Below are 26,101 nucleotides of genomic sequence, written 5' to 3'. Positions count from 1 at the left end.
ATGGCTACGGGTCGCAGGATGTCATTCACATAGGTCACACTAGTCACAGTGCCCTGGACATGCACCACCTGCTATTTGTGGTTTTACCTAATAGCGCCCCACATCATAAGGCCTTGAGATGGCGCTGTATCTGTTACGCGAATGCAGCCACTGTGATGCCGCTCCCCCTGTCTGCGGCGAACCAAAATGCGGCCATCATTTTCAAACAAACAGCACCTGGATTAGTCCGAAACACTATATGGTGCCACTCCTGTCCCCAGTGACGTCGTTCCATACGCAAATGCCGTCTAGCACGTTTCTCTACATTCTTCAAAGGTAGACGGAGAAGTGGACGACGCGCACGCAGCCCATGCCGTAATAAACGACGACTATCGCGCTCGGGGAAGCCGTCAAGCAAAATGGGATGCAAGTGGTCCGCTGTAGTGGTGCTTTCTGTTACTACGGCAGGTCCCTTGGAAGCTCAAGTGAATGACCCCACTGGCCAGCGTTCTCTGCGCGGTGCCTGTTTCAAAAAATGGTTCAAATGACTCTAAGCACTATGGGACTTAACATCTGAGGTCATCCTAGTAGGTCCATAGACTTAGAACTAATTAAAACTAACTAACCTAAGGACATCACAGACATCCATGCCCGAGGCAGGATTCGAACCTACGACCGTAGCAGCAGCGCGGTTCCTGACTGAGGCGCCTAGAGCCGCTCGTCCAGAGCGGCCGGCTGTGCCTGTTTCCTGCAGCAGTTCACCGGAATGACGGCGTATCCGGGTAGAACCATCTGCCTGGTGTAACAAGAACCGTGATACATCGGACTCGGCGACAGCTGTCCGTCGATGCAAGGTCCAATCTCGAAGATGCCGTGCCCACTAGAATCGCAAATGACAATTCCGTCAACAAGGAAACACATAGCCTCAAGTTCAACAATGTGCACTGAACGGTCTACCTTCCAAACACTCCTGCTTGCACCAGCCTGGTACTCTGTCGTCAGACCCTGCCACAGGTTGCTGCCTATGCTCCTTTACAGGAATGGTCAAGGCTCCGACCTCCACATTCTGTGATGAGTTGTGGACGTCCTCCATCTTGTCTGCTACTCGTCGTTTCACCGTCCCTCAACTACTTTCAAAGGTCCTAACGACACCAGCGTGCGACAGCTGAGTATCTCTGCCGTTCTCGAGGATTTTGTTCCGAGGCCCCGGACCGTACCAATTTGTCGCTTATGTCTGTGGACTTCTCCACTTGCGGCCCGTATTGTCGTTAGCATGATTCCACATTCGTCTCTGCTCCCTTATGTAGTGGCATTACTGCCTCACTTGCCCACAACCCCAGAAGGCAGCATCGAGTAGTGGCCATAGTCTTCGTTCATCTGTGGAGAGTTTCTCGTTTTTCCATACGTAAGCTTGCTTATTTCTGAAATCGTAGTGCGCAGCCTTTGCATGTTGACTTAAAAATGACGTCCATTCTACAACAGGCGTTCAATAAGTAATGCAACACATTTTTTCCCTCGGCAAATGTCGGTGGAAAAAATGCGGAATCGCGAGAGATACACAGGAGGAAGCAATATACGAGAGGCGTTCAGTAAGTAATGCAACACATTTTTCTTCTTCTCGGCCAGTTTCGGTTGAATTGAAAAATGCTTAATTTGTTGTGGGGCATCTTTGAATATTCTCGCTTCAGCCCCTACAGTTTCCTTAAGTTCCGATAGGTGGTGGCGCTATCCACATCCTTCAAAATTGCGTCTGTAAGGGAGATGCTTTCCGAGCCGAAAGCTGAGTTTCTCTCGATGTAAGACCAGAGCATGACAGATATTCATATGCGCTTGCGCAATGTGTGCGGAGACCTGGCAGTGAACAAAAGCATGGTGAGTCGTTGGGCGATGCGCGTGTCATCGTCGCAAAACTATCACGTAAACCGTCAGATATTCGGCGTGCTGGCTGGCCGCACACACCTGTGTTCGAACGTGATCGATGGGTCACAAACACACATATCGCTGCTCAGCTCGGCGTCTCTGTCGGCATTGCTGACACACTTGTCCACCAGTTGAGCTACTCAGACATGTGTGACTGCTCGGTTCCTCGCTGCCTAACAGAAGGCCATTAAGAGCAACGAAAGACCATTTGTGCGGAATTGCTTGCGCGTTACAAGGCTGATCGTGACAATTTTTTGTCGAGTGTCGTCAAGGGCTACGAAACATCGGTTCATCACTTCCAAGAGGAAACAAGGCGGTAATCCATTGGTTGGTGCCACACCATCCCTCCTCCGAAGAAAAAGTTCAAACCCTCTCCCCCAGGCGGTCTTCTGGGACTCTGAAAGGGTTATTCTGTTTGACGTTCTCCCTCATGGTGTATCAATCAACTCTCAAGTGTATTGTGCTACCATCAGGAAATATAAGAAACGACTTCAGCGTGTTCGTCGCCACAAAAATGCAAATGAACTTCTTCACCATGACAACGCAAGGCCTCACACAAGTCTGCGGACACGAGAGGAGCCCACAAAACTTTATTGGACTGTTCTCCCTCATCCGGCAACGGCCTTGCCGCAGTGGATACACTGGTTCCCATCAGATCACCAACGTTCAGCGCTGTCGGGCGTGGTCAGCACTTGGATGGGGGACCATCCGGGCCGCCATGCGCTGTTGCCATTCTTCGGGGTGCACTCAGCCTCGTGATACCAATTGAGGAGCTACTCGACTGAATAGTAGCAGCTCCGGTCACAGAAAACCATCATAACGACCGGGAGAGCGGTGTGCTGACCACACGTACCTCCTATCTGCATCCTCAGCTGAGTATGACACGGCGGTCGGATGGTCCCGATGGGCCACTTGTGGCCTGAAGACGGACTGCTGTTCTCTTCCTCATCCGCCATGCAGCCTGTATCTCGCACCTTGCGACATCCATCTGTTTGGCCCAGTGAAGGATGCTCTCCGCTGGAAGCACTACATTAATGATGGGGAGGTTACTGATGCAAAAAGAAGGGAGGTTATTGATGCAACGAGACATTGACTCCGACGCCGACCATGCAGCATATAGTCCCTCGCAGCAGGGTGGGGTAACGCCGTCGCACTGAACGCTTTGAACGGAGATTATGATAAAAAACAGGCTTTCGTAGCCAAAAGAGTTGAGAATAATATGGTTTATTGGAAACCCGTATAAAACCAACCTGCTTCCAGAAAAAAAAGTTTTGCATTACTTATTGAACGCCCCTCGTACGTCAGTCGGATCATTTCGATATCCTCAATGTTGGGATGGGTGTAATTGACGGTCTCGCCGACAGTATGTAATTCCACGTAGCAGGCGTTGCGTCAGTGCACTTCGACTGCGAAGTTGTGAACACAGCCGCCCGAATGCTTTCCCCGCTTGCTGTTCCAGCCCTCCGCGTACGTGTTTCTCTACAAGCAAGAGCGTCTGCATTCTAATGAAGCGCCGAGGCGGCCGCAGGCGAGATACGAGACGGACGCGCCGTGCGGTAAATTGCCTCTGGATAGCCGCGAGCGCCGTCAGTGGGCGGGGGGCAGCATTCCACGGCGCCTCCCACTCGCGGCCGGCCTGCTGCGGCGGCTGGGCCGTGTCTTCCTTGCCCAGAGGCTCTGCCGGAGTCCGACCGGACTGTCTGGAGGAGGCCATGGCATGTCACCGCTACCGTGCCCAGTTCTACACTGAGGTGGCCAGCGATGTGCACATATGCAGATGACGGCAGTATCGCGTACACAAGGTGTAAAAGGGCACTGCATTGGCGGAGCTGTCATTTGTACTCAGGTGATACGTGTAAAAGGTTCCAGATGTCAGTATGGCCGCACGACGGAAATTAATACACTTTTCACACGGAATGGTAGTTGGCTTACACGCAGCCGCCATTCAGATTCGGAAATCGTTAGGGAATTCAATATTCCTCGATCCACAGTGTCAAGAATGTGCCAAGAATATCAAATCTCAGGCATTACCTCGGACAGATGTGAAAATTACTGAACTATCAGTTTAATAAGCCACGGCTGCAAAATACTAACACGAATTCTTTACTGGGGAATGGAAAAACTGGTAGAAGCCGACCTCGCGAAAAGTCAGTTTGGATTCCGCAGAAATGTTGAAACACGTGAGGCAATACTGACCCTACGACTTCTCTTAGAAAATAGATTAAGGAAAGGCAAACCTACGTTCCTAGCATTTGTAGACTTAGAGAAAGCTCTTGACAATGTAGAGTGGAATACTCTTTTTCAAATTCTGAAGGTGTCAGGGGTAAAATATAGGGAGCGAAAGGCTATTTACAATTTGTACAGAAACCAGATGGCAGTTATAAGAGTCGAGGGACATGAAAAGGGAGCAGTGGTTGGGAAGGGAGTGAGACAGGGTTGTAGCCTATCCCCGATGTTATTCAATTTCTATATTGAGCACGCAGTAAAGGAAACAAAAGAAAAATACGGAGTAGGTATTAAAATCCATGGAGAAGAAATAAAAACTTTGAGGTTCACCGATGACATTGTTGTTATGTCAGACACAGCGAAGGACTTGGAAGAGCAGTTGAACGGAATGAACAGTGTCTTGAAAGAAGGATATAAGAAGAACATCAACAAAAAGAAAAGTAGGATAGTGGAATGTAGTCGAATTAAATCGGGTGATGCTGCCGAAATTAGATTCGAAAGGAGACACTTAAAGTAGTAAAGGAGTTTTGCTATTTGGGGAGCAAAATAACTGATGATGGTCGAAGTAGAGAGGATATAAAATGTAGACTGGCAATGGCAAGGAAAGCGTTTCTCAAGAAGAGAAATTTGGTAACATCGAGTATAGTTTTAAATGTCAGGAAGTGGTTTCTGAAAGTATTTGTGTATAGTGTAGCCATGTATGGAAGCGAAACGTGGACGATAAATAGTTTAGACAAGAAGAGAATAGAAGCTTTCGAAATGTGGTGCTACAGAAGAATGCTGAAGACAGAAAGGTAGATCACATAACTAATGAGGAAGTATTGAATAGAATTGGAGAGACGACAAATTTATGGCACAACTTGACTAGAAGAAGGGATCGGTTGGTAGGACACTTTCTGAGGCATCAAGGGATCACCAATTTAGTATTGGAGGGCAGCGTGGAGGGTAAAAATCGTATAGGGAGACCAAGGGATGAGTACACTAAACAGATTCAGAAGGATGTAGGTTGCAGTAGGTACTGGGAGACGAAGAAGCTTGCACAGGATAGAGTAGCGTGGAGAGCTGCATCAAACCAGTCTGTGGTCTGAAGACCACAACAACAACAACAACAACCTCGGACAACGCAGTGTCCGACGGCCTTCACTTAACGACCGACAGCAATCGCTTCCGCTTAGAGCTGTCAGTCCTAACAGACAAGAAACACTGCGCGGAATAACCGCGGAAATCAATGTGGAATGTGTATGATGAGCATATCCGTTGGGACAATGCAGTGAAATTTGGCGTTAGTGGGCTATGGCAGCAGACGACCGACGCGAGTGCCTTTGCTGATAGCACGACATCGCCTGCAGCGCACCTCCTGGGCTCGCGACCATACCGGTTGGACCTTAGAGAACAGGGCGGGCGAGTGCCTGACTCAGCTGGTAAGAGCTAGTGGCAAGGTTCGAGTGTGGCGCAGTCCCCACGAAGAGATGGACCCAAGAAGTCAGCAAGCCACTGTGCAAGCTGGTGGTGGCTCCATAACGGTGTGGGCTGTGTTTAATGGACTGGGTCCTCTGACCACGTGAACCGGTAACTGACTGTAAATAATTACTTTGAGCAATCCATAGATTTCATGTACCCAAATGTCGATGAATTGTTTTGGAAGACTGTGCGTCTTGGCTCCGGGCCACATTTGTTTGTAGTTGCTTTCAAGAACATTCGAACGAATGAATTGACCACTCAAATGATTCAAATGGCTCTGAGCACTATGGGACTTTACATCTGAGGTCATCAGTCCCCTAGAACTTAGAACTACTTAAACCTAACTAACCTAAGGACATCACACACATCCACGCCCGAGGCAGGATTCGAACCTGCGACCGTAGCGGTCAAGCGGCTCCACACTGAAGCGCCTAGAACCGCACGGCCACACCGGCCGACAATTGACCACTCAGATCGCCCTACATGAATCCCGTCTATTATCTATAAGACATAATCGAGTGGTCAGTTCGTGCACAGAATTCTGCACCGGCAACACTTTCGCAGTTATGGACGGCTAGAGAGGCAGCACGGCTCAGTATGTCTGCAGGGGACTTCCAACGACTTGTTGACTCTATGACAGAGTTCGTGCACTACGCCGGGCAAAAGGAGGTCCGACGCGACATTAACTAGGGGATATGAAGATGGTATACGTTCTTTCGGACATGTCCGAAAGAACAGATACCGTCTTTATATAGTTAAGGCTAACCGGCCATTGGCCTCCTTCTTCTGTGCGGATGCACACGCATTGCCCGAACACTTACGGGACTCGATAAGATTGTCTGCCTCAAGTAATGAGTGTAATGGGCTGGGGCACTATGAATGTAATGTGTGGACATTAAGTTTGGAATGTGGGTCTCACAGGGAGCGTGCAAGGGATAAATCCCAGCAGTCGCGCTATCCTCTGTCCCCTCGCTGGCTCAGATGGATAGAACGTCTCCCATGTAAGCAGGAGATCCCGGCTTCGAGTCCCGGTCGGGGCACACATTTTCAACTGTCCCCGTTGATGTATATCAACGCCTGTCGGAAGCCTAGGGTCTTGATTTAATTATCATTTCATTTAACTTGTGAAAGGCATCCAATACTATTGCCACCTAAGTGTATACACGAAGCAGACCCGCAGTACGCGCCGAGAGTCTGCCTACTCAAGCCGAAGTTGAGCATTCTGAGCCCTTCCTCCGTCTTTGATGGCTTCGCGCCGAACAAGTGGGCGCAGCGGTTGAGACACTGGATTCAAATTCGGGAGGGCGGCAATTGAGACGCCCAGCTCCCTGTCTAACATTTTCCGCTGTTAGGCAGCTTAAGGTAAGTGCCTGGATGGTTCTTCCCTTTGAAACTTTCCTTTGATCCATCCTCGGAGCTTCCATTGGATCGCAAGAAATCACACCCGAGGCTGCAGACAGAATTCACGCAGTCTTAGCGTTAAGCGGAGCGCGAGACACATTACGGGACGTACTGCTCCGAAGATTTAGTCGGAAACGTCTATTTTGTCGTAACCACTACAATAGAATCACAAAAGTTATAGCTTAAACAAAGATTAGCCTACCATTATTTCTCCCACGCGTCTTTCGCGAATGGGACAGGAAGAGGGGAAAACGAAATGGTACCGAAAGTACCCTCCGCTGAACGCTCTTCAGTGACTTGCAGATTATGGATACGTACATAAGCTTTCGTTCCTTTTAACTGTAAAGCAAATAGCCTTACCGTGCTGCCCTCCTGTTAGAATATGGCGGGTGCTGCAAGTACGTTCCTTAGGACAGCGGAGGGCAGAGATGGCGTTGTTCTCGGGAGTTACACCCGGCCGAACGGCAACAGAGAGAGAAGAGAGAGAGAGAAAGAGAGAGAGAGAGAGAGAGAGAGAGAGAGAGAGGAAGAGGGGATGAGAGAGAGTAACGTCACCAGGGCGACAGGAAGTGCGAAGCCCCACAGCGTCGTCTGTCGCTGTTCTTCTGCGGCGAGCGCGCCGGGCCGTATCTGCTGTTTACGGCAGCAGCTTCTCTGCACGGCCTTGCTGGCTCTCTCCTGCTCCTATGCAACTTATTCATTCAGTACAAACGAGTCAGACTGGGAAGTGACAAGACACGAGTAAAGGCCCCTTTGCGCATTCAGGTTTTTTCGGTCATGTTCGCATCGATCGTCCGCGGTGCTCATTTCGCATTTACACCTGCCAACCACGTGTCCGCACAGTCCTGAATCAGTGATCTGAGAGTGCATAGTATTTTCTGGCCATGGCTTGTTGGACATTTATTCTGTTTAATGCAAATATTTTGGAAGTTATAAAAAGAAAAAGTTCAGCGCAGAGAAGATAGACAAACGACTGGCTTGTAATACGTGTAAGGCTTTCGTACCTAAATCTTGTGAAGGAGCTAAATATTGAAAAAGACGACTGGTTTAACTACCTTTGTGTTCTTGCAGTATGTTACACCGTATGGTACTTGGCAACTGGCAGAAGCTACTGTATGCTGATCTGCAAATTTCTGCTGTTTCGTCACCCTTATCGTTGAGCCAAATCATTCCAGACACATGTAGTGCCACATATGAAGTATTAAAGTATTTCATCTGGTCTGTACATGCGGTCTGTGTCCATTCAATCGCCACAAGATTTCGTACAGACAGGCACAGACGATTTTTTCAGTCGGTGATTCGCTCACGCATACCGATTTGTCTGTACAGACAAGTCGGTGCACGTACCTGAGTGTGTAGAGGGCCCTTAATGTATCTTCACAGAATATGATGCTGGGTCGCTTAAAGGAGCCACATTGTTGGGCTTTCTGAGCGTGTTTGAATCTGAAAATTAACTAACTACTTGTAGCGACCCTACTTCATATTTTTTTTCTAAATATCGTGACTTTCCTCGGCTACTTCACCAGTCCCAAGTCGCGTCTGCTAAGTAACGTGACCTTGCTACGACTTTCACCTGTTACGGTAGCAAAAGCTGCACACTCGAAAATCCTAATAAAATTTCGCTTTGACACTTTTGAGAACTGCTTTTCCTGGGGCTAGTGAACTCTTGCAGTTAGCTCAAGGTAACATCGGTAACACTCCCATAACGATCTGACCGACAGGTAGCAAATCTAGCATCATGCTTTTGAATTGCTTCGATGTCTTGCGTGAACGTGACTAGGTGAGGATCCAAAAACTTGAATAATGAAGATGAATGGATTGCACAAGCTTTCTCTTCGCTATCTTCTTTATGAGTGCGCTACACGTTACTAGAACTCTTGCAGTTAACCGTAGTCGACCGTTCGCCTCCACTACAACTGACCCTGTGTAGATTTGTGCTCGCTTCATTACACGTCGTGTCGATACTTTACGTCTGGACTCTTAATCGGGACGATGGAGCCGTCCGTTGTGGCCGAGCGGTTCTAGGCGCTTCAGTCTGGAACCGCGCAGCCGCTACGGTCACAGGTTCGAATCCTGCCTCGGGCATGGATGTGTGTGATGTCCTTAGGTTAGTTAGGTTTAAGTAGTTCTAAGTTCTAAGGGACTGATGACCTCAGAAGTTAAATCCCATAGTGCTTAGAGCCATTTGAACCATTTGGGACGATGGAGGCAAGCAGCGTACCATCAACGCATTTACACTATATTTGGACTTTTGGTCAAAATGTTTGTCTTACTTTAATGTGCCAGCCTGTGTCCGTCTTTTGCGTCCCGTCACAGTACCACTAGCTCGCCAGAGTGTTTCTTCTTCCGCTGTGTCTCCGACCACGTCCACTTGTTTTCAAACCAGATGTCTTGTAGTACAACAGCTAGGCCAACTGTTCCCTCCCATTTCAAAATATCAGCATACGCTCAGGCTGAACACTATATTTAAATTAGTTAGAGCCATATGTTATCTTTGGAATGGAAGGAAGCAGTTGGCCATGCCTTTGTACGAGAAGTCAGCTGGTGTGGCAAGAGAAGTCGTCGCGGCGGGAGGCGCTGCGAAAGAAACAACGAGCGGTAGGATGGAGTGTCACCGGTTGGCGAATTTAAAGTAAAATGAACATTTTTTGCGCAAATGACTTTATTCTATTACTGTCGAAAGGTGTAGCTGTATGTTAACGTCGCTTTTTATATTTGTTGCACTCTTAATAAACAGAACGAAGTACTTAATTTTATTACTCTAATTTTTCGAGCCGTCGCATATTTCAGAGCACATTCTACAATCTCTGATCTTTAACTATAGATTCCAAATTCTATGCTAGGCAACAACGCTACAAGTATGGGCGTCCACATATATTTATCAAGGGAAGAGCGGCAACACTCAGTGAGTTTGGAAACCTGTCATGGGCCTAGCACAGGAGTTGCACGAAACTTCTTGCATACGTAAGGAGAGGTACCCTTATTCACATACCATTTCTGTAGGCGGTTTCTGGGTTTAAACAGTACGCACTGTAGCGTTGTTATATACTACATCCATTTATGTGGTTACTGGTGTCACTTTTTTTTTACCTATATGATCTGAAATTGTCCGCCTCTGGTAGCTGAATGGTCAGCACGACGGACTGTCATACCTAATGGCCCAGTTTCGATTCCCGGCTTGGTCGGAGATTTTCTCCTCTGAGGGACTGGGTGTTGTGTTATCTTTATCATCGTCATTTCGTTGCCATCGACAGGTAAGTCGCCGAAGTGGCGTCAACTCGAAAGACTTGCACCAGGCGAATGGTCTACCCAACGGGAGGCTCTAGCCACACGGCATTTCCATCTGAAATTATACTTTCAAATAATTCAGTGCAGCAAGTACCCAAGAAAATAATGGACAATCTGTGAAAAAAAATGGACACTATTCACAAAGGCTTCAACAATGAGTTAAGGTTGGCGCTGACAAATAAAAACCTGGAAAATAAGAAAATTGGAACTGAAATATTTCTGAAGGACGTCAGCAATAATAAATAGTCAAACTCTGTAGTTCTTCTCGAAAACAGAGGAACAGGACACGCTGTACTGCTTCCTCATACACGTGTTTCCAGGGGTGCATTCGTCGCTGACTTCATTTTTACGGGCGACAATGCGCGACCGTAATGAGCAGCGCAGGTGGAGCAGCTCTCGGAGCGAGTGGACTAGTCTGCCCGATCCACCGACTTAAATTCCGTGGAGCACGTGCGGAATCCGTTGGGGAAACGTATTGCAGCACGTCCACATGTACAAAGGATCATCCACATCGCATGTCCACCGCGCTGGTGAAATGAAATGATCGTATGGCATTGTTGGCCGAGAGGCCCCATTCGGGGAGTTCGGCCGCCGTATTGCAAGTCCTCTTTAGGTGACGCCACATCAGCGACTTGCGAGTCAATGATAATGGACACACAACACCCAGTCCCATGCTGCGTATCGAACCCGGCCCCCCCGCGTGGTAGGCGGTACGTTACCGCTACGCTACGGAGAATGGAACGGCCTGCCACGAGAACTCTCTGCCAACCTCGTGGCCAGCATGGCAGCAATCTGCAGGTCCTGCATTGCTGTCTGCGGTGATCTCACACCGTACTAATGCAAGTACCGCATCTCTTTCAGTTACCTCCTGTACTATACTGCAACAGTTCTTGCTATGCACGGTCCAAGTTTTATCGAGCTGTGTTGCTTGGCAGCGGCACATCATATGAAGGTTAGTTTCCTCCTTAAGTGTATTTGTCTTATCCTTCACGATCTGCACACACCCTGCACACATCAATGCATATACGCTACTGGCCATTAAAATTGCTACACCACGGAGATGACGTCCTACAGATGCGAAATTTAACCGACAGGAAGAACATGCTGTGATATGCAAATGATTAGCTTTTCAGAGCATTCACACAAGGTGTGTGCCGGTGGCGACACCTACAACGTGCTGACATGAGGAAAGTTTCCAACCGATTTCTCATACACAGACAGCAATTTACCGGCGTTGCCTGGTAACACGTTGTTGTGATGCCTCGTGTAAGGAGGAGAAATGCGTACCACCACGTTTCCGACTTTAATAAAGGTCGGATTGTAGCCTGTCACGATTGCGGTTTATCGTATCGCCACATTGCTGCTCGCGTTGGTCGAGATCCAAAGACTGTTAGCAGAACATGAAATAGGTGGGTTCAGGAGGGTAATACGGAACGCCGTGCTGGATCCCAACGCCCTCGTATCACTAGCAGTCGAGATGACAGGCATCTTATCTGCATGGCTGTAACGGATCGTGCAACCACGTCTCGATCCCTGAGTCAACAGATGGGGACGTTTGCAAGACAACAACCATCTGCACGAACAGTTCGACGACGTTTGCAGCAGCATGGACTATCAGCTCGGAGACCATGGCTGCGGTTAGCCTTGACGCTGCATCACAGACAGGAGCGCCTGCGATGGTGTACTCAACGACGAACCTGGGTGCACAAATGGCAAAACGTCATTTTTTCGGATGAATCCAGGTTCTGTTTACAGCATGATGATGGTCGCGTCCGTGTTTGGCGACAATACGGTGAACGCACATTGGAAGCGTGTATTCGTCATCGCCATACTGACGTATTACCCGCCGTGGTGGTACAGCGTGCCATTGGTTACACGTCTCGGTCACCTCTTGTTCGCATTGACGGCACTTTGAACAGTGCACGCTACATTTCAGATGTGTTTCGACCCGTGGCTCTACCCTTCATTCGATCCCAGCGAAACCCTACATTTCAGCAGGATAATGCAGGACCGCATGTTGCAGGTCCTGTACGGGCCTTTCTGGATATAGAAAATGTTCGACTGCTGCCCTGGCCTGCACATTCTCCAGATCTCTCACCAACTGAAAAAGTCTGGTCAATGGTGGCCGAGCAACTGGCTCGTCACAATACGCCAGTTACTGTTCTTGATTGGCAGCTGTACCTGTACACGCGATCGAAGCTCTGTTTGACTCAATGCCCAGGCGTATGAAGGCCGTTATTACGGCCAGAGGTGGTTGTTCTGCATACTGGTTTCTCAGGATCTATGCACCCAAATTGCGTGCAAATGTAATCACATGTCAATTCTAGTATAATCTATTTGTCCAACGAATACTCATTTATCATCTGCGTTTCTTCTTGGTGTAGCAATTTTAATGTGATCGTTTCGCACTCGTAGCATTGTTTTCGGCTGAGAGAAAAGAAGAAAAATAATGCGGTGCAGTACTTTCCGGGTGACCCCCGTACTAGATTGATGTTAGTGGCCGCTTGCGTCTGCCTTCCCACCGCTAGTGCACGGCTTCTGCTGTGCCGATCACACACAATGCTGTCGGCCGCGGCTGCGCTTTCCCGCGCGCCGGCCGCTCCAGTTGGCATCCGCGCGCAGCTGGGACGCTCGTCCGCGTCCGTCCGCTCATTAGCTGTCTGTGCGCGCCGCCGCCAGCACCGGATCGCCTTGACTCTGATTTTCCTGCCAGTTTTTCGCAGCTGGTCGTCCGCGGCGGCGCTCTCCGCCATGCATTACACTGCAGGTTGCGCTCTCGCCGCTGCCGCTGCCGCTCGCTCCCCGCGTCATCGCGTCTTCTGGGCTGCACTGCTGTGAGACCGAGAAGTGCCAGTCACGTACACAGAACTGCGCAGTAGCCAGCTGTCAGACTTGTTCCCGAAGCGCAGTCAACAATAGCGACGTGACCAAGTACTTCACACAAAGGTAGTGTTTGCAACCACATTCGCGAAAGGCGTTGTTGTTGTTGTTGTTGTTGTTGTGGTCTTCAGTCCACAGACTGGTTTGATGCAGCTCTCCATGCTACTCTAGCCTGTGCAAGCTTCTTCATCTCCCTGTACCTACTGCAGCCTACATCCTTCTGAATCTGATTAGTTTATTCAACTCTAGGTCTCTCTCTACGACTTTTACCCTCCACGCTGCCCTCCAACGCTGAATTTCTGATCCCTTGATGCCTCAGAACATGTCCTACCAATCGATTCCTTCTTCTGGTCAAGTTGTGCCACAAACTTCTCTTCTCCCCAGTCCGATTAAATACCTCCTCATAAGTTATGTGATCTACCCATCTAATCTTCAGCATTCTTCTGTAGCACCACATTTCGGAAGCTTCTATTCTCTTCTTGTCCAAACTATTTATCTCCCATGTTTTACTTCCATAAATGGCTGCACTCCATACAAATACTTTCAGAAACGACTTCATGACATTTAAATCTATACTCGATGTTAACAGATTTTTCTTCTTCAGAAACGCTTTCCTTGCCATTGCCAGTCTACATTTTATATCCTCTCTACTTCGACCATCATCAGTTATTTTGCTCCCCAAATAGCAAAACTCCTTTATGTGGTGTCACCGCCAGACACCACACTTGCTAGGTGGTAGCCTTTAAATCGGCCGCGGTCCATTAGTATACGTCGGACCCGCGTGTCGCCACTATCAGTGATTGCAGACCGAGCGCCACCACACGGCAGGTCTAGAGAGACTTACTAGCACTCGCCCCAGTTGTACAGCCGACTATGCTAGGAAAGGTTCACTGAGAATTACGCTCTCAATTGCGGAGACGATAGTTAGCATAGCCTTCAGCTAAGTCAATTGCTACGACCTAGCAAGGCGCCATTTATCCTTTGCTATGTATCTAATGAAGCATGTACAGTAACAAGACCAATGTTCACCAATTGTGGATTAAAGTTAAGTATTCCTGCAGCTACGTACTTTTCTTTATAGCATTCATTACGTATCCTGTTTCAGACCTCACGTCAGCCTGCGTGAGTTTAAGCGCGTGCCTTTCGGTTACCCGTCACTGTGGATTGGCTGTCTTGCCAGTCCACAACACTTTACTACTTTTAAGTGTCTCATTTCCTAATCTAATTCCCTCAGCATCACCTGACTTAATTCGACTCCATTCCATTATCCTCGTTTTGCTTTTGTTGATATTCATCTTATACCTTCCTTTCAAGACACTGTCCATTCCGTTCAACTGCTCTTCCAAGTCCTTTGCTGTCTCTGACAGAATTACAATGTCATCGGCGAACCTCAAAGTTTTTATTTCTTCTCCATGGATTTTAATACCTACTCCGAACTTTTCTTTTGTTTCCTTTACTGCTTGCTCAATATACAGATTGAATAGCATCGGGGATAGGCTACAGCCCTGTCTCACTCCCTTCCCAACCACTGCTTCCCTTTCATGTCCCTCGACTCTTATAACTGCCATCTGGTTTTTGTACAAATTGTAAACAGCCTTTCGCTCCCTGTATTTTACCCCTGCCACCTTCAGAATTTGAAAGAGAGTATTCCAGTCAACATTGTCAAAACTTTCTTAAGTCTACAAATGCTAGAAACGTAGGTTAGCGAAAGATACCGCTGAGTATTTGATTTTAATACAGCTTACAAGTATGTCTGGAATATTTCAAATAACTTCCGGGAATTCAGCCAGGAAACACTTTCAGCGACCGCCGATATTTCGGCGGGAGAACACTCCGCCATTTTCAAGGCAAACTGCAACGGACAGGCGGCGTACATGCAAATTTAAAACCTCGGTTCTCGGACTGAAGCAGGAAAGATAACACATACACTAAACACTAGTGCCACCAAAGATGACCAAAGTCAGAGCTATCGATAGTGAGACTACGAATTCGCAGGTGAGGTAGCATTGACTCTGTCCCTCTGTTTTTTGATAAGGGAGAGAGCTGGATTCCAAACAGAGTTTAAACAAAAACCTCCATCCCTGTTAACGAGGTTGCCCGCTAATTTAATATTGCCTCCTTAATGACACTGTCCCAATAGCTGGACGTGCATGCCAGTATCTCGGTGTTATTATACAGGGTGTTACTGAAATGTACGGCCAAACTTTCAGGAAACATTCCTCACACACAAATAAAGAAAATATGTTATGTGGACATGTGTCTGGAAACGCTTAATTTCCATGTTAGAGCTCATTTTAGTTTCGTCAGTATGTACTGTACTTCCTCGATTCACCACCAGTTGGCCCAATTTGAGGAAGGTAATGTTGACCTCGGTGCTCGTGTTTATATGCGACTCATTGCTTTACAGTACTAGCATCAAGCACATCAGTACGTAGCATCAACAGGTTAGTGTTCATCACGAACGTGGTTTTGCAATCAGTGCAATGTTTACAAATGCGGAATTGGCAGATGCCCATTTGATGTATGGATAAGCACGGGGCAATAGCCGTGGCGCGTTACGTTTGTATCGAGACAGATTTCCAGAACGAAGGTGTCCCGGCAGGAAGACGTTCGAAGCAATTGATCAGCGTCTTAGGGAGCACGGAACATTCCAGCCTATGGCTCGCGACTGGGGAAGACCCAGAACGACGAGGACACCTGCAATGGACGAGGCAATTCTTCGTGCAGCTGACGATAACCCTAATGTCACCGTCAGAGAAGTTGCTGCTGTACAAGGTAACGTTGACCACGTCACTGTATGCAGAGTGCTACGGGAGAACCAGTTGTTTCCGTATCATGTACGGCCTGTGCAGGCACTATCAGCAACTGTTTGGCCTCCACGGGTACACTTCTGCGAATGGTTCATCCAACAATGTGTTTCAGTGCAAATGTTCTCTTTGCGGATGAGGCTTCATTCCAACGTGATCAAATTGTAAATTTTCACAATCAACATGTGTGGGCTGACGAGAATCCGCACGCAATTGTGCAATCACGTCATCAACACAGATTTTCTGTGAACGTTTGTGCAGGCATTGTTGGTGATGTCTTGACTGGGCCCCATGTCCTTCCACCTACGCACAATGGAGCACGTTGTCATGATTTCATACGGGATACTCTACCTGTGCTGCTAGAACATGTGCCTTTACAAGTACGACACAACATGTGGTTCACGCACGATGGAGCTCCTGCACATTTCAGTCGAAGTGTTCGTACGCTTCTCAACAACTGATTCGGTGACCGATGGATTGGTAGAGGCGGACCAATTCCATGGCCTCCACGCTCTCCTGACCTCAACCTTCTCGACTTTCATTTATGGGGGGCATTAGAAAGCTCTTGTCTACGCAACCCCGGTACCAAACGTAGAGACTCTTCGTGCTCGTATTGTGGACGGCTGTGATACAATACGCCATTCTCCAGGGCTGCATCAGCGCATCAGGGATTCCATGCGACGAAGGGTGGATGCATGTGTCCTCGCTAACGGAGGACATTTTTAACATTTCCTGTAACAAAGTGTTTGAAGTCACGCTGGTACGTTCTGTTGCTGTGTGTTTCCATTCTATGATTAATGTGATTTGAAGAGAAGTAATAAAATGAGCTCTAACATGGAAAGTAAGCGTTTCCGGACACATGCCCACATAACATATTTTCTTTCTTTGTGTGTGAGGAACGTTTCCTGAAAGTTTGGCCGTACCTTTTTGTAACACCCTGTATAACATGGGGTGACCAGTATCCAAGCAATGTTCGGCAATAGCAGATCTACTTGGCTGCTGTAATCGTGTGTGCCGTTTATGCTCAGTACATCGGTCCTCCACGATCCTGATAGTTTGACCGATATATGCCATGCCGCAGCTACAAGGAATACGATATACACCCGCCTTACGCAGACCAAGATCATCCTTAACGGAACTCAAAAGCGCTCTAATTTTAGATGGAGGTCGGAAAACACATTTCACATCGTATTTCCGTAAAATACGACCGATCTTGTTGGAAGTGTTTCCTACCTAAGGCAAGAAGGCAGTAGACTTAGGTGTTGACTCAGAATTATCATCAATCACCTGATGTACAGTTGGTCGATAGCGCAACGCACGTTCAATCTGTATATCACTATAACCATTTCGACGAAATGTAACTTCAAGATGGGACAGCTCAGCTGACAAAGTCTCAGCGTCAGGAACGACATGTGCCCTGTGTACCAAGGTACGAAGTACCCCTTCACGCTGAGCCGGATGGTGACAACTATTAGCCTGTAAGTACAAGTCAGTGTGAGTACGTTTTCTGTAGACTGCATGTACCAATGATCCATCATCCTTCCTCCTAACCGACACTTCAAGAAAGCGTAGGCAACCATCCTCTTCCACCTCCATCGTAAAACGAATGTTCGGGTGGATCGAGTTCAGATGTTCTAGAAAGGTATTCAAATTCTCCCTACCATGAGGCCAAACAACAAAGGTATCGTTAACATATCTAGAGAAACAGGCGGGTTTCAAAGGCGCCGACTCCAATGCACGTTCCTCGAAGTCTTCCATAAACAAATTTGCGATCTCAGGAGACAACGGACTACCCATCGCAACTCCATCTGTCTGCTCGTAATACTGGTCATTGAATAAAAAGTAAGTGGATATCAACACATGCCGAAACAGATTAGTTAATTCAGCACCATACCTGGCCTCAATTAACCGCAACGAATCAGACAGATCGGCGGTCGCTGAAAGTGTTACCTGGCTGAATTCCCCGAAGTTATTTGAAAGTTGTATACGCCAGGAGAAACACAGGTCCCACATGTCTAGAATATGTCGTCCATAAGCCATCGTACAATGGACAAGAGGGGTACCACTCTGTCATTGTGGAACAGCCATTCTGAAACAGTCAATCCGGATACGCATCAACTACCTCTCTGGGTTTTCTGACACTTGTGCGGCGTTGGAATATGTTGACATTTCTGCGGAGCCTAAGACACTTTATGAAATGTTTTAATTTTTACATTCATTGGTTCCAGCAACTCACAACTGAACTCTCGCCTTCCGAGCTAACGCAGACCTTTTACAAATATACGGATCAGTCTGTCACCGTAACCAGGTTTTTGCTTTCACATTCGTTTCCATCGCCAACTTATAACCAGTCTCTCCGCACAAGTATTCCAACCCCACGTCTCTCTACGTTTCTCCTCTTTCGATCGATCAGTCAACTCTGTTGAGTTCCATCTACGTAACCGACTCCTGTCAGATCATATTTTCAATCAGGAAAATTTGGAGAAAGGCGAAACAATTTGCCTTTGTTTCATTGCCAAACACTACGGACGCAAAAAAAAAAAACAACATATACATACGCAGTATACGAGACGCGACATTCATATACTCCCGGCGGTGACAACGTATGATATTCTCACGGATAGTTCTGCTAGATTGTTGTCTTCTTGGCACAATATTTATACGAAATATCTCATTGCTGTTACAGAGGAGACAGCACGCGCTTAGTGTTCTTGCCTTCATCCAGACATGCTGCGATACACATGTTACAAGTGCTAACACACGGAGGGCATACGGAACACCGAAGCCAGGCCCGCGCAAAATCATCGAGAAACAGATTTGGAGCGATGGGTGTGGACCATTGTCTCACTGAAGGTACAGGTGGATTGCGGAACGATCCAGAGTCTCGGGGGCGACGAGTATGCACGTTATCAGACATAGCTTTCTGTCTTATGCACTGGCGATATAAGATTGCAGTTGTGTCATGAACTCCATTTCATCGCATGTAAACGTCCCACGTGTCTGAATGTTGCGAGATAAATAGCCTCATTTATTTATTTCACCTGATCTGGTTGTTGTCTTCAGGCCCTCTCATACATCGGTCTTGGTTTCAAACACACACACACACACACACACACACACACACACACAGCTATATTGGCGCAGAAAGGAGTTCGGTATGCATCAACAAAAAATGTTGATCATATGCTCAGAAACATGTAGCGTGTGAAAAAAAAAAATTTTTTTAATGTAGTTGCACGAGTAGGACTAAAAAATATGTTCAGTGATGTTAACAGTTATCATGCAGACGTATCCTGTAAACCGATTCCTCCACATCATTTCGATAAAACAGTCGTTCAAAGAATCTGTGGAACATTTTGCTAAATTTAATGTGATACACAGTAATGAAGTGTCAGTAACAGAATTAAAAAGGGTTCGAAACAAAATTTATATTTATGTGCTTTGGAAGAAGAGAACTGACTAACAACTAATAGCATAGATAGCAAAGATAAAAATTGTGACACTAGAACATAAAAAATATATATGTGGGTGGGTATACAAAAGTGAAATTTTCTTACATGACGAGTCGAAGGAAGATATATACATTGCTATATTCAAATAGAGTGTATCATCTAGGGAGTTTGGGAAATGAATGGTTTTTAGTGTTAATGGGATATAGGTTTGATACAGGACAAAGGCATACATTATTGTTTTAATGTTGTGCTGTCTTTTTAAGCTGGAGATGTTATTTAATGATGTAGTGAGGGTGATTATTCCAGGGTCGGGCTCCTGGTACAGAAAAGGTCTTAGAGAAGCACAATGACGGTGTTGCCGTGTCCTTGCCGCCCCGCCTCTATGGCCTGTGACGCGGGATGAACGCCTACTCACAGTTTGTTGTAGCCCAGCACTGGATTGGCGAATGATCGCGTGCATTACGGCTCTTGTCTCTGCTCTTAACAGTCCGCAACAGAATACAGCGTCCTAGTCTATTGTGAATACCGCATTTGGAGAAATAGCCGCGAGAATCTACGAGACTTCATGGTCAACGAATACGGAACATGATGAGTTCACGACCAGCCCTCCAAGTGGTGGTTGTAGTCATTCGGACTTGGCCAAAACAAGAAACTTAAGCGTCGATTTTATCAAAGTGATACGATAAAAGTCGAAATAGGTTTCTATTTTACTTGAATAACGAACATCTGAACGAGGTTGCATCCAATTGTGCAAACCACAACTATCGACTTCGCATTGTTAACTAAATGCTCTGCTACACGTTTTACGCAATTTCGTCATTCCATGTTAGAATGTATGGTGTGCTAACGTTGATGTTTCAAAACAATTGGATGCCTCAACCATTTCGTGAATTTTGGTATTTCATAATTTAATAAATTTATTTACTAATATAACATGGAGAGTGCTATGCAAGACGAACATAATGAAGATAAAGTTATTACTTACATAAAAAGAATTATAGTTACACCAGTTAATGTTACGATGTTATGTGCTTAAATTTGAGAAATGAGTCCGATGTTGCATTTTGGCGTAAAAGCAGTGGGATAGAAAATTATTTTATGCCCAAAAATCTCACGGCCGTGGACGACTGAACATTTAAATTATCTAGTTTGTTAAAACTGAATGAACATAACATAAAACAACTCCAATGTTTGCTGTAAAATATCTTAGTTAAATTGTGATCAGTAGTCGATTGCTACCATCACCCGATAGGGTAATAAACAAAATTTGGAACTATCAGAATGCGAGAGAGATCAGCACCGAAGAAGTGTTTACTTGATGACGTGAACTACACAACACTTTCCACAAAGAGGTTTTACTGATTTTTTGTTACAGCAAGTAAGCTACATGCTACTCTTTGATAGTTCTCTTTTGTCTATTCTTACGTAAGTACATTTCATCCTGGCTGTAGCTGTTTTGTTATTTCTTGCGGTAAAAACCAATGGCGTTACTGACAAATTTTTGTTATGGATCCGTACAATGCGCGATAGTCAGTTCTTTTGCTTTTGTTGTATACAGATTGCATTCACGTGCACATCCCTCAGTGTTGTTCATTCCTACTGAACGATGTTTAATTTAGAACTCATAGACTCTAAGATTCACTGCGCCGATGTCATGGAATTCATATCGATGAGAACGGAGCGAGCTGCGCCTTGGTTCAGGCATTGGACTGGTAATTGGGAACAGCAAATTTAAAAATCTCGTTAGGCCTTCCTGAAGGGAACAAAGATTCTGAGTTCCCATCCTCGTCCAAGACTAGGTTATTATGATAGGAATTTAAGCTGAGAATACCGGTATGGTTGCTGTGCCAAAACGACGACCCTGAGCAAAAACCAACTCATCGAGGAGGCTTGAAGCTTTGAAATTTCTTTCGTTTCTTCGTTTAGAATTCCACAGAGATTTGGCGAGGTCAGAGCGCCATTGGTGCAGCTGACCTCTGACACTGCGGATCGCTTTATGATAGTTTTGTTGCTCACCGTCCATGTTACCAAGCTCCCAATTCATTTCCATTCATTCTTTTTAAGTCAGCTTCAGCAGAGTTTAGTCAAATGTTACCAGTAATGCTTGAAATACTGAATTTTTATTCTGTTTTGTATCGTCACCGAGCAATGACGAGATAGGTTTTCCTGTTCTCCCAGTAAACGAAAGACATTAAGCAAATAAGTCAATCAACTTCTCTTCAGGTTCTTCTTGTTGTTCCAATAGGTTTTTCTTTCTTTCCGAGAAGGCTTCTTTACGTTCTTCCCGTCACTTGGATCTCTACTATTTTTGTTTTGGTTGCTCTGATGTAATTACCCATTTGCTTACTTTCTGTGTGAAGGTGTCTCTTTCTAAAACGTCAGTTGGTTTTATGATCGCGTTTTTAAGGTCCTTTCGAAATTCGTTCATCCAAAAGATGTTAAGCTCTTAAGTGATGTCACCTAGTCTATTATCCTTTTTGACAATCGCTTTTCTGGTAGTCTATTGAAACGAACAACGAATTCTATTCAGCTTTTCTTAATGTCAGTTTCGACGTTCGGAAATTCTTCTGTTGTTTTGATCGATTATAGCCTGTAATCGTCTTGGGTATAGGTTGCTCCTAAATTTTTCCTTACTTCGTTTTTGATTCCTTCAAGTTTGTGTTTTATGTTAAGTATCAGTGTTTCGCTTGGTTTTTTTTTTTTAGATAATTATTCTGTCTAACAAACAACAAAATGGTTCAAATGGCTCTGAGCACTATGGGACTTAACATCTGTGGTCATCAGTCCCCTAGAACTTAGAACTACTTAAACGTAACTAACCTAAGGACATCACACACATCCATTCCCGAGGACGGATTCGAACCTGCGACCGTAGCAGTCGCGCGGTTCCGGACTGAGCGCCTAGAACCGCTAGACCACCGCGGCCGGCAACAAACAACAGTTGTGAATATTCCTGAAACCGTCAAGCTCAGAAAATTACGTCAATCTCTCTCGTAAGTACTCATCACACACGTTTGGTAGTACCGGTTAATCGTGCATTCCAGAGCTGAAAATGTTAACGAAGATTTTCTTGACAAATATCTGCGAGATTAAACCTTGACCATTAGAAAATTCTCAACGGCTGTTGATTGTCCCCTATCAAAGTTATTACAACATGTATTCGTAAAATTGCTGGACTGAATCTATAGTGAACTTTACTGCTGGATAACACTGCGATTACCTAATGCAAATCGTCTCTTACTATACTAGATCCGCAGCGGTAGCAGCGATTGTTCTAAATACACTCCTGGAAATGGAAAAAAGAACACATTGACACCGGTGTGTCAGACCCACCATACTTGCTCCGGACACTGCGAGAGGGCTGTACAAGCAATGATCACACGCACGGCACAGCGGACACACCAGGAACCGCGGTGTTGGCCGTCGAATGGCGCTAGCTGCGCAGCATTTGTGCACCGCCGCCGTCAGTGTCAGCCAGTTTGCCGTGGCATACGGAGCTCCATCGCAATCTTTAACACTGGTAGCACGCCGCGACAGCGTGGACGTGAACCGTATGTGCAGTTGACGGACTTTGAGCGAGGGCGTATAGTGGGCATGCGGGAGGCCGGGTGGACGTACCGCCGAATTGCTCAACACGTGGGGCGTGAGGTCTCCACAGTACATCGATGTTGTCGCCAGTGGTCGGCGGAAGGTGCACGTGCCCGTCGACCTGGGACCGGACCGCAGCGACGCACGGATGCACGTCAAGACCGTAGGATCCTACGCAGTGCCGTAGGGGACCGCACCGCCACTTCCCAGCAAATTAGGGACACTGTTGCTCCTGGGGTATCGGCGAGGACCATTCGCAACCGTCTCCATGAAGCTGGGCAACGGTCCCGCACACCGTTAGGCCGTCTTCCGCTCACGCCCCAACATCGTGCAGCCCGCCTCCAGTGGTGTCGCGACAGGCGTGAATGGAGGGACGAATGGAGACGTGTCGTCTTCAGCGATGAGAGTCGCTTCTGCCTTGGTGCCAATGATGGTCGTATGCGTGTTTGGCGCCGTGCAGGTGAGCGCCACAATCAGGACTGCATACGACCGAGGCACACAGGGCCAACACCCGGCATCATGGTGTGGGGAGCGATCTCCTACATTGGCCGTACATCACTGGTGATCGTCGAGGGGACACTGAATAGTGCACGGTACATCCAAACCGTCATCGAACCCATCGTTCTACCATTCCTAGACCGGCAAGGGAACTTGCTGTTCCAACAGGACAATGCACGTCCGCATGTATCCCGTGCCACCCAACGTGCTCTAGAAGGTGTAAGTCAACTACCCTGGCCAGCAAGATCTCCGGATCTGTCCCCCATTGAGCATGTTTGGGACTGGATGAAGCGTCGTCTCACGCGGTCTGCACGTCCAGCACGAACGCTGGTCCAACTGAGGCGCCAGGTGGAAATGGCATGGCAAGCCGTTCCACAGGACTACATCCAGCATCTCTACGATCGTCTCCATGGGAGAATAGCAGCCTGCATTGCTGCGAAAGGTGGATATACACTGTACTAGTGCCGACATTGTGCATGATCTGTTGCCTGTGTCTATGTGCCTGTGGTTCTGTCAGTGTGATCATGTGATGTATCTGACCCCAGGAATGTGTCAATAAAGTTTCCCCTTCCTGGGACAATGAATTCACGGTGTACTTATTTCAATTTCCAGGAGTGTACAATATCTCCAATGCTGTTCAGATTGAAAACTTATAATGAGACGTGTGAAACCATCCCCGCGTTAACAGATCACCTGACAGCCATCTTCAGAAACGAGGTAACGTGACAGTTGCTAAACGTATGTAAACTTAGTGAACCTTGACAAACTAAGCAGTGTGTGTGTGTGTGTGTGTGTGTGTGTGTGTGTGTGTGTGTGTGTGTGTGTGTGTGTCGTAGACAAACAAAACGGAACGTTAAAAAGCATTTCTTCCATGTTCTGCGAAGAGATGAGGTGAGTCACGTACGCAGTCACAACACAGCGCCTTACCGCGCAGTGACTGAGGAGACCCAAGGCCAGATTACGAACAGAATTTCATCATTTTTGTAGTCTCGTTACTTCATGCTGGTTCTCCTTTTCCTCCAGAGTTCTAAATAACTGGAGCGATTTACATTAAGTGCAAGAGCCCGTATTGGTACTGACACCGTTGTACAGAAAAGTTACCTGAAGAAGTGATGCTGCGCCAGAGAAAAGGTCAGTTTCAGAATTTCAGTAACTGAGTTTTTTAATTTAAACAGTAATAATTGCCCTCAAAGAAGATCTATTTGTGTATTCATAGTTAGATTAGATGTATTTTTCGTTCTAACAGATAAATTATGAGGAGATCCTCCAGAATGTACAACATACCAGAAAATTAGAATACACAATACATTTTTGCAAAGCTACACAGATGTGCTGAAGTACCTTCCACAGATCCCAAATGAAATGGACTCCAAGGATGTGGAATACGTCAAGAAATTTTAGCCATATTTTCATTTAAAAGATAATAGCAAACTTGTCACAAAACACGTAAATGTTTAATACAGTGAAGTGCGTATGACAACTATTAGGGTATTGTACCTACGCATCATCAAATAGAAAAATCATTTTCATCACTCATTTACAACGATTTGTTCAGAAGTCATATTGTGCACAATGGCCCAAAAGTGCTCTCTGGAGCTTTATGGCTCTGTAAGAGACAAAAAATATTCAGACAGCATTGTGTTTATGAAAAAGACTCAGGTTAATAATAATAATAGGCCAGCCAGATCAGCTCCTCTTCAGCATCGTCATCTCCTTCCAAGGATGAGGTGTTACTGTCACCTGTTTCGGTCTATATCATCCATAGACTTCTTACGAGGTCTATCTACTTCTCTCCCCAGTCGGCCGAGAATTCATTATATTTTTGGCAATCTAGTTTCTACCATTCAACCAACATTCGCCTCCCATTTCACTTCTATTCTCTTCCGTCTAGTCATTAACTGGAAAGATTTTTAAATCTGCTCTTATTGATTTGTTTCTTGTTTTATCCATTTCATTATAGCCCCTTATATGTCTCATGAATTTAACCTCTGCGCCAGTGTACATGATTTTTCTTTTTTTTTTTTCTTTTTTTTTTTTTATTGTGACCGTCCACAATTCGGTTCAAATGGCTCTGAGCACTACGGGACTTAACTTCTGAGGTCATCAGTCCCCTAGAAATTAGAACTACGTAAACCTAACTAACCTAAGGACATCACACACATCCATGCCCGAGGCAGGATTCGAACCTGCGACCGTAGCGGTCGCGCGGTTCCAGACTGTAGCTTCTAGAACCGCTCGGCCACCACGGCCGCCCCACAGTTCGGAACCATATACAAGAGTAGGTACAAGCATAACTTTATAGGATTTCATTTGTGTGTCCTTTCTTGTTTTTCTTCGCAAATTATTCCAACTGTCCCACAGGTAGCTTCAAATTTCATCAGGTTACCTTCCAGTCGGAAAGTGGGTGCACTCAGCGACTGTTGTGTGACTTATAAATTGTAGAGTGCAGCAATCAGTCGTCCTTTTTTGGATTTTGGATTTTATTACGCAAATCCAGATTTCGGCTAGTAGCTAGCCATTCTCAATGCACTACTTCCTGTTCGCAATGCATGTGAGTCCCTGTTGTTCGGGAGAAAGTCACAGTTCTTCGAATACTCCATG

General features: G+C 46.4%; 2 protein-coding genes and 1 pseudogene across 5 annotated transcripts in view; 2 read left to right on the top strand and 1 right to left on the bottom strand.

Moving 5' to 3' along the window:
- The window catches only part of LOC124799134, a 147,956-nt gene extending 134,928 nt beyond the window's left edge, over positions 1-13,028 (bottom strand). Inside the window, exons 1-3 of the mRNA XM_047262671.1 lie at positions 12,834-13,028; positions 7,538-7,671; positions 3,371-3,599 (exon numbers count right to left, since the gene is read on the bottom strand). Coding sequence (XP_047118627.1) covers positions 3,371-3,599; positions 7,538-7,671; positions 12,834-13,028 — 558 coding nt within the window. The remainder of the gene's footprint in view (positions 1-3,370; positions 3,600-7,537; positions 7,672-12,833) is intronic.
- The window catches only part of LOC124797890, a 481,263-nt gene that overhangs the window by 152,589 nt on the left and 302,573 nt on the right, over positions 1-26,101 (top strand). The window lies entirely within an intron of this gene.
- On the top strand, positions 2,514-2,631 carry LOC124799515 (annotated as a pseudogene).

This window comes from Schistocerca piceifrons, chromosome 5 (assembly GCF_021461385.2).
Source record: "Schistocerca piceifrons isolate TAMUIC-IGC-003096 chromosome 5, iqSchPice1.1, whole genome shotgun sequence".
NCBI classification, from domain to species: Eukaryota; Metazoa; Arthropoda; class Insecta; order Orthoptera; family Acrididae; genus Schistocerca; species Schistocerca piceifrons.
The sequence above is the reverse complement of the archived record's forward strand: the minus strand, read 5'-3'. Positions and strand labels throughout refer to the sequence as shown.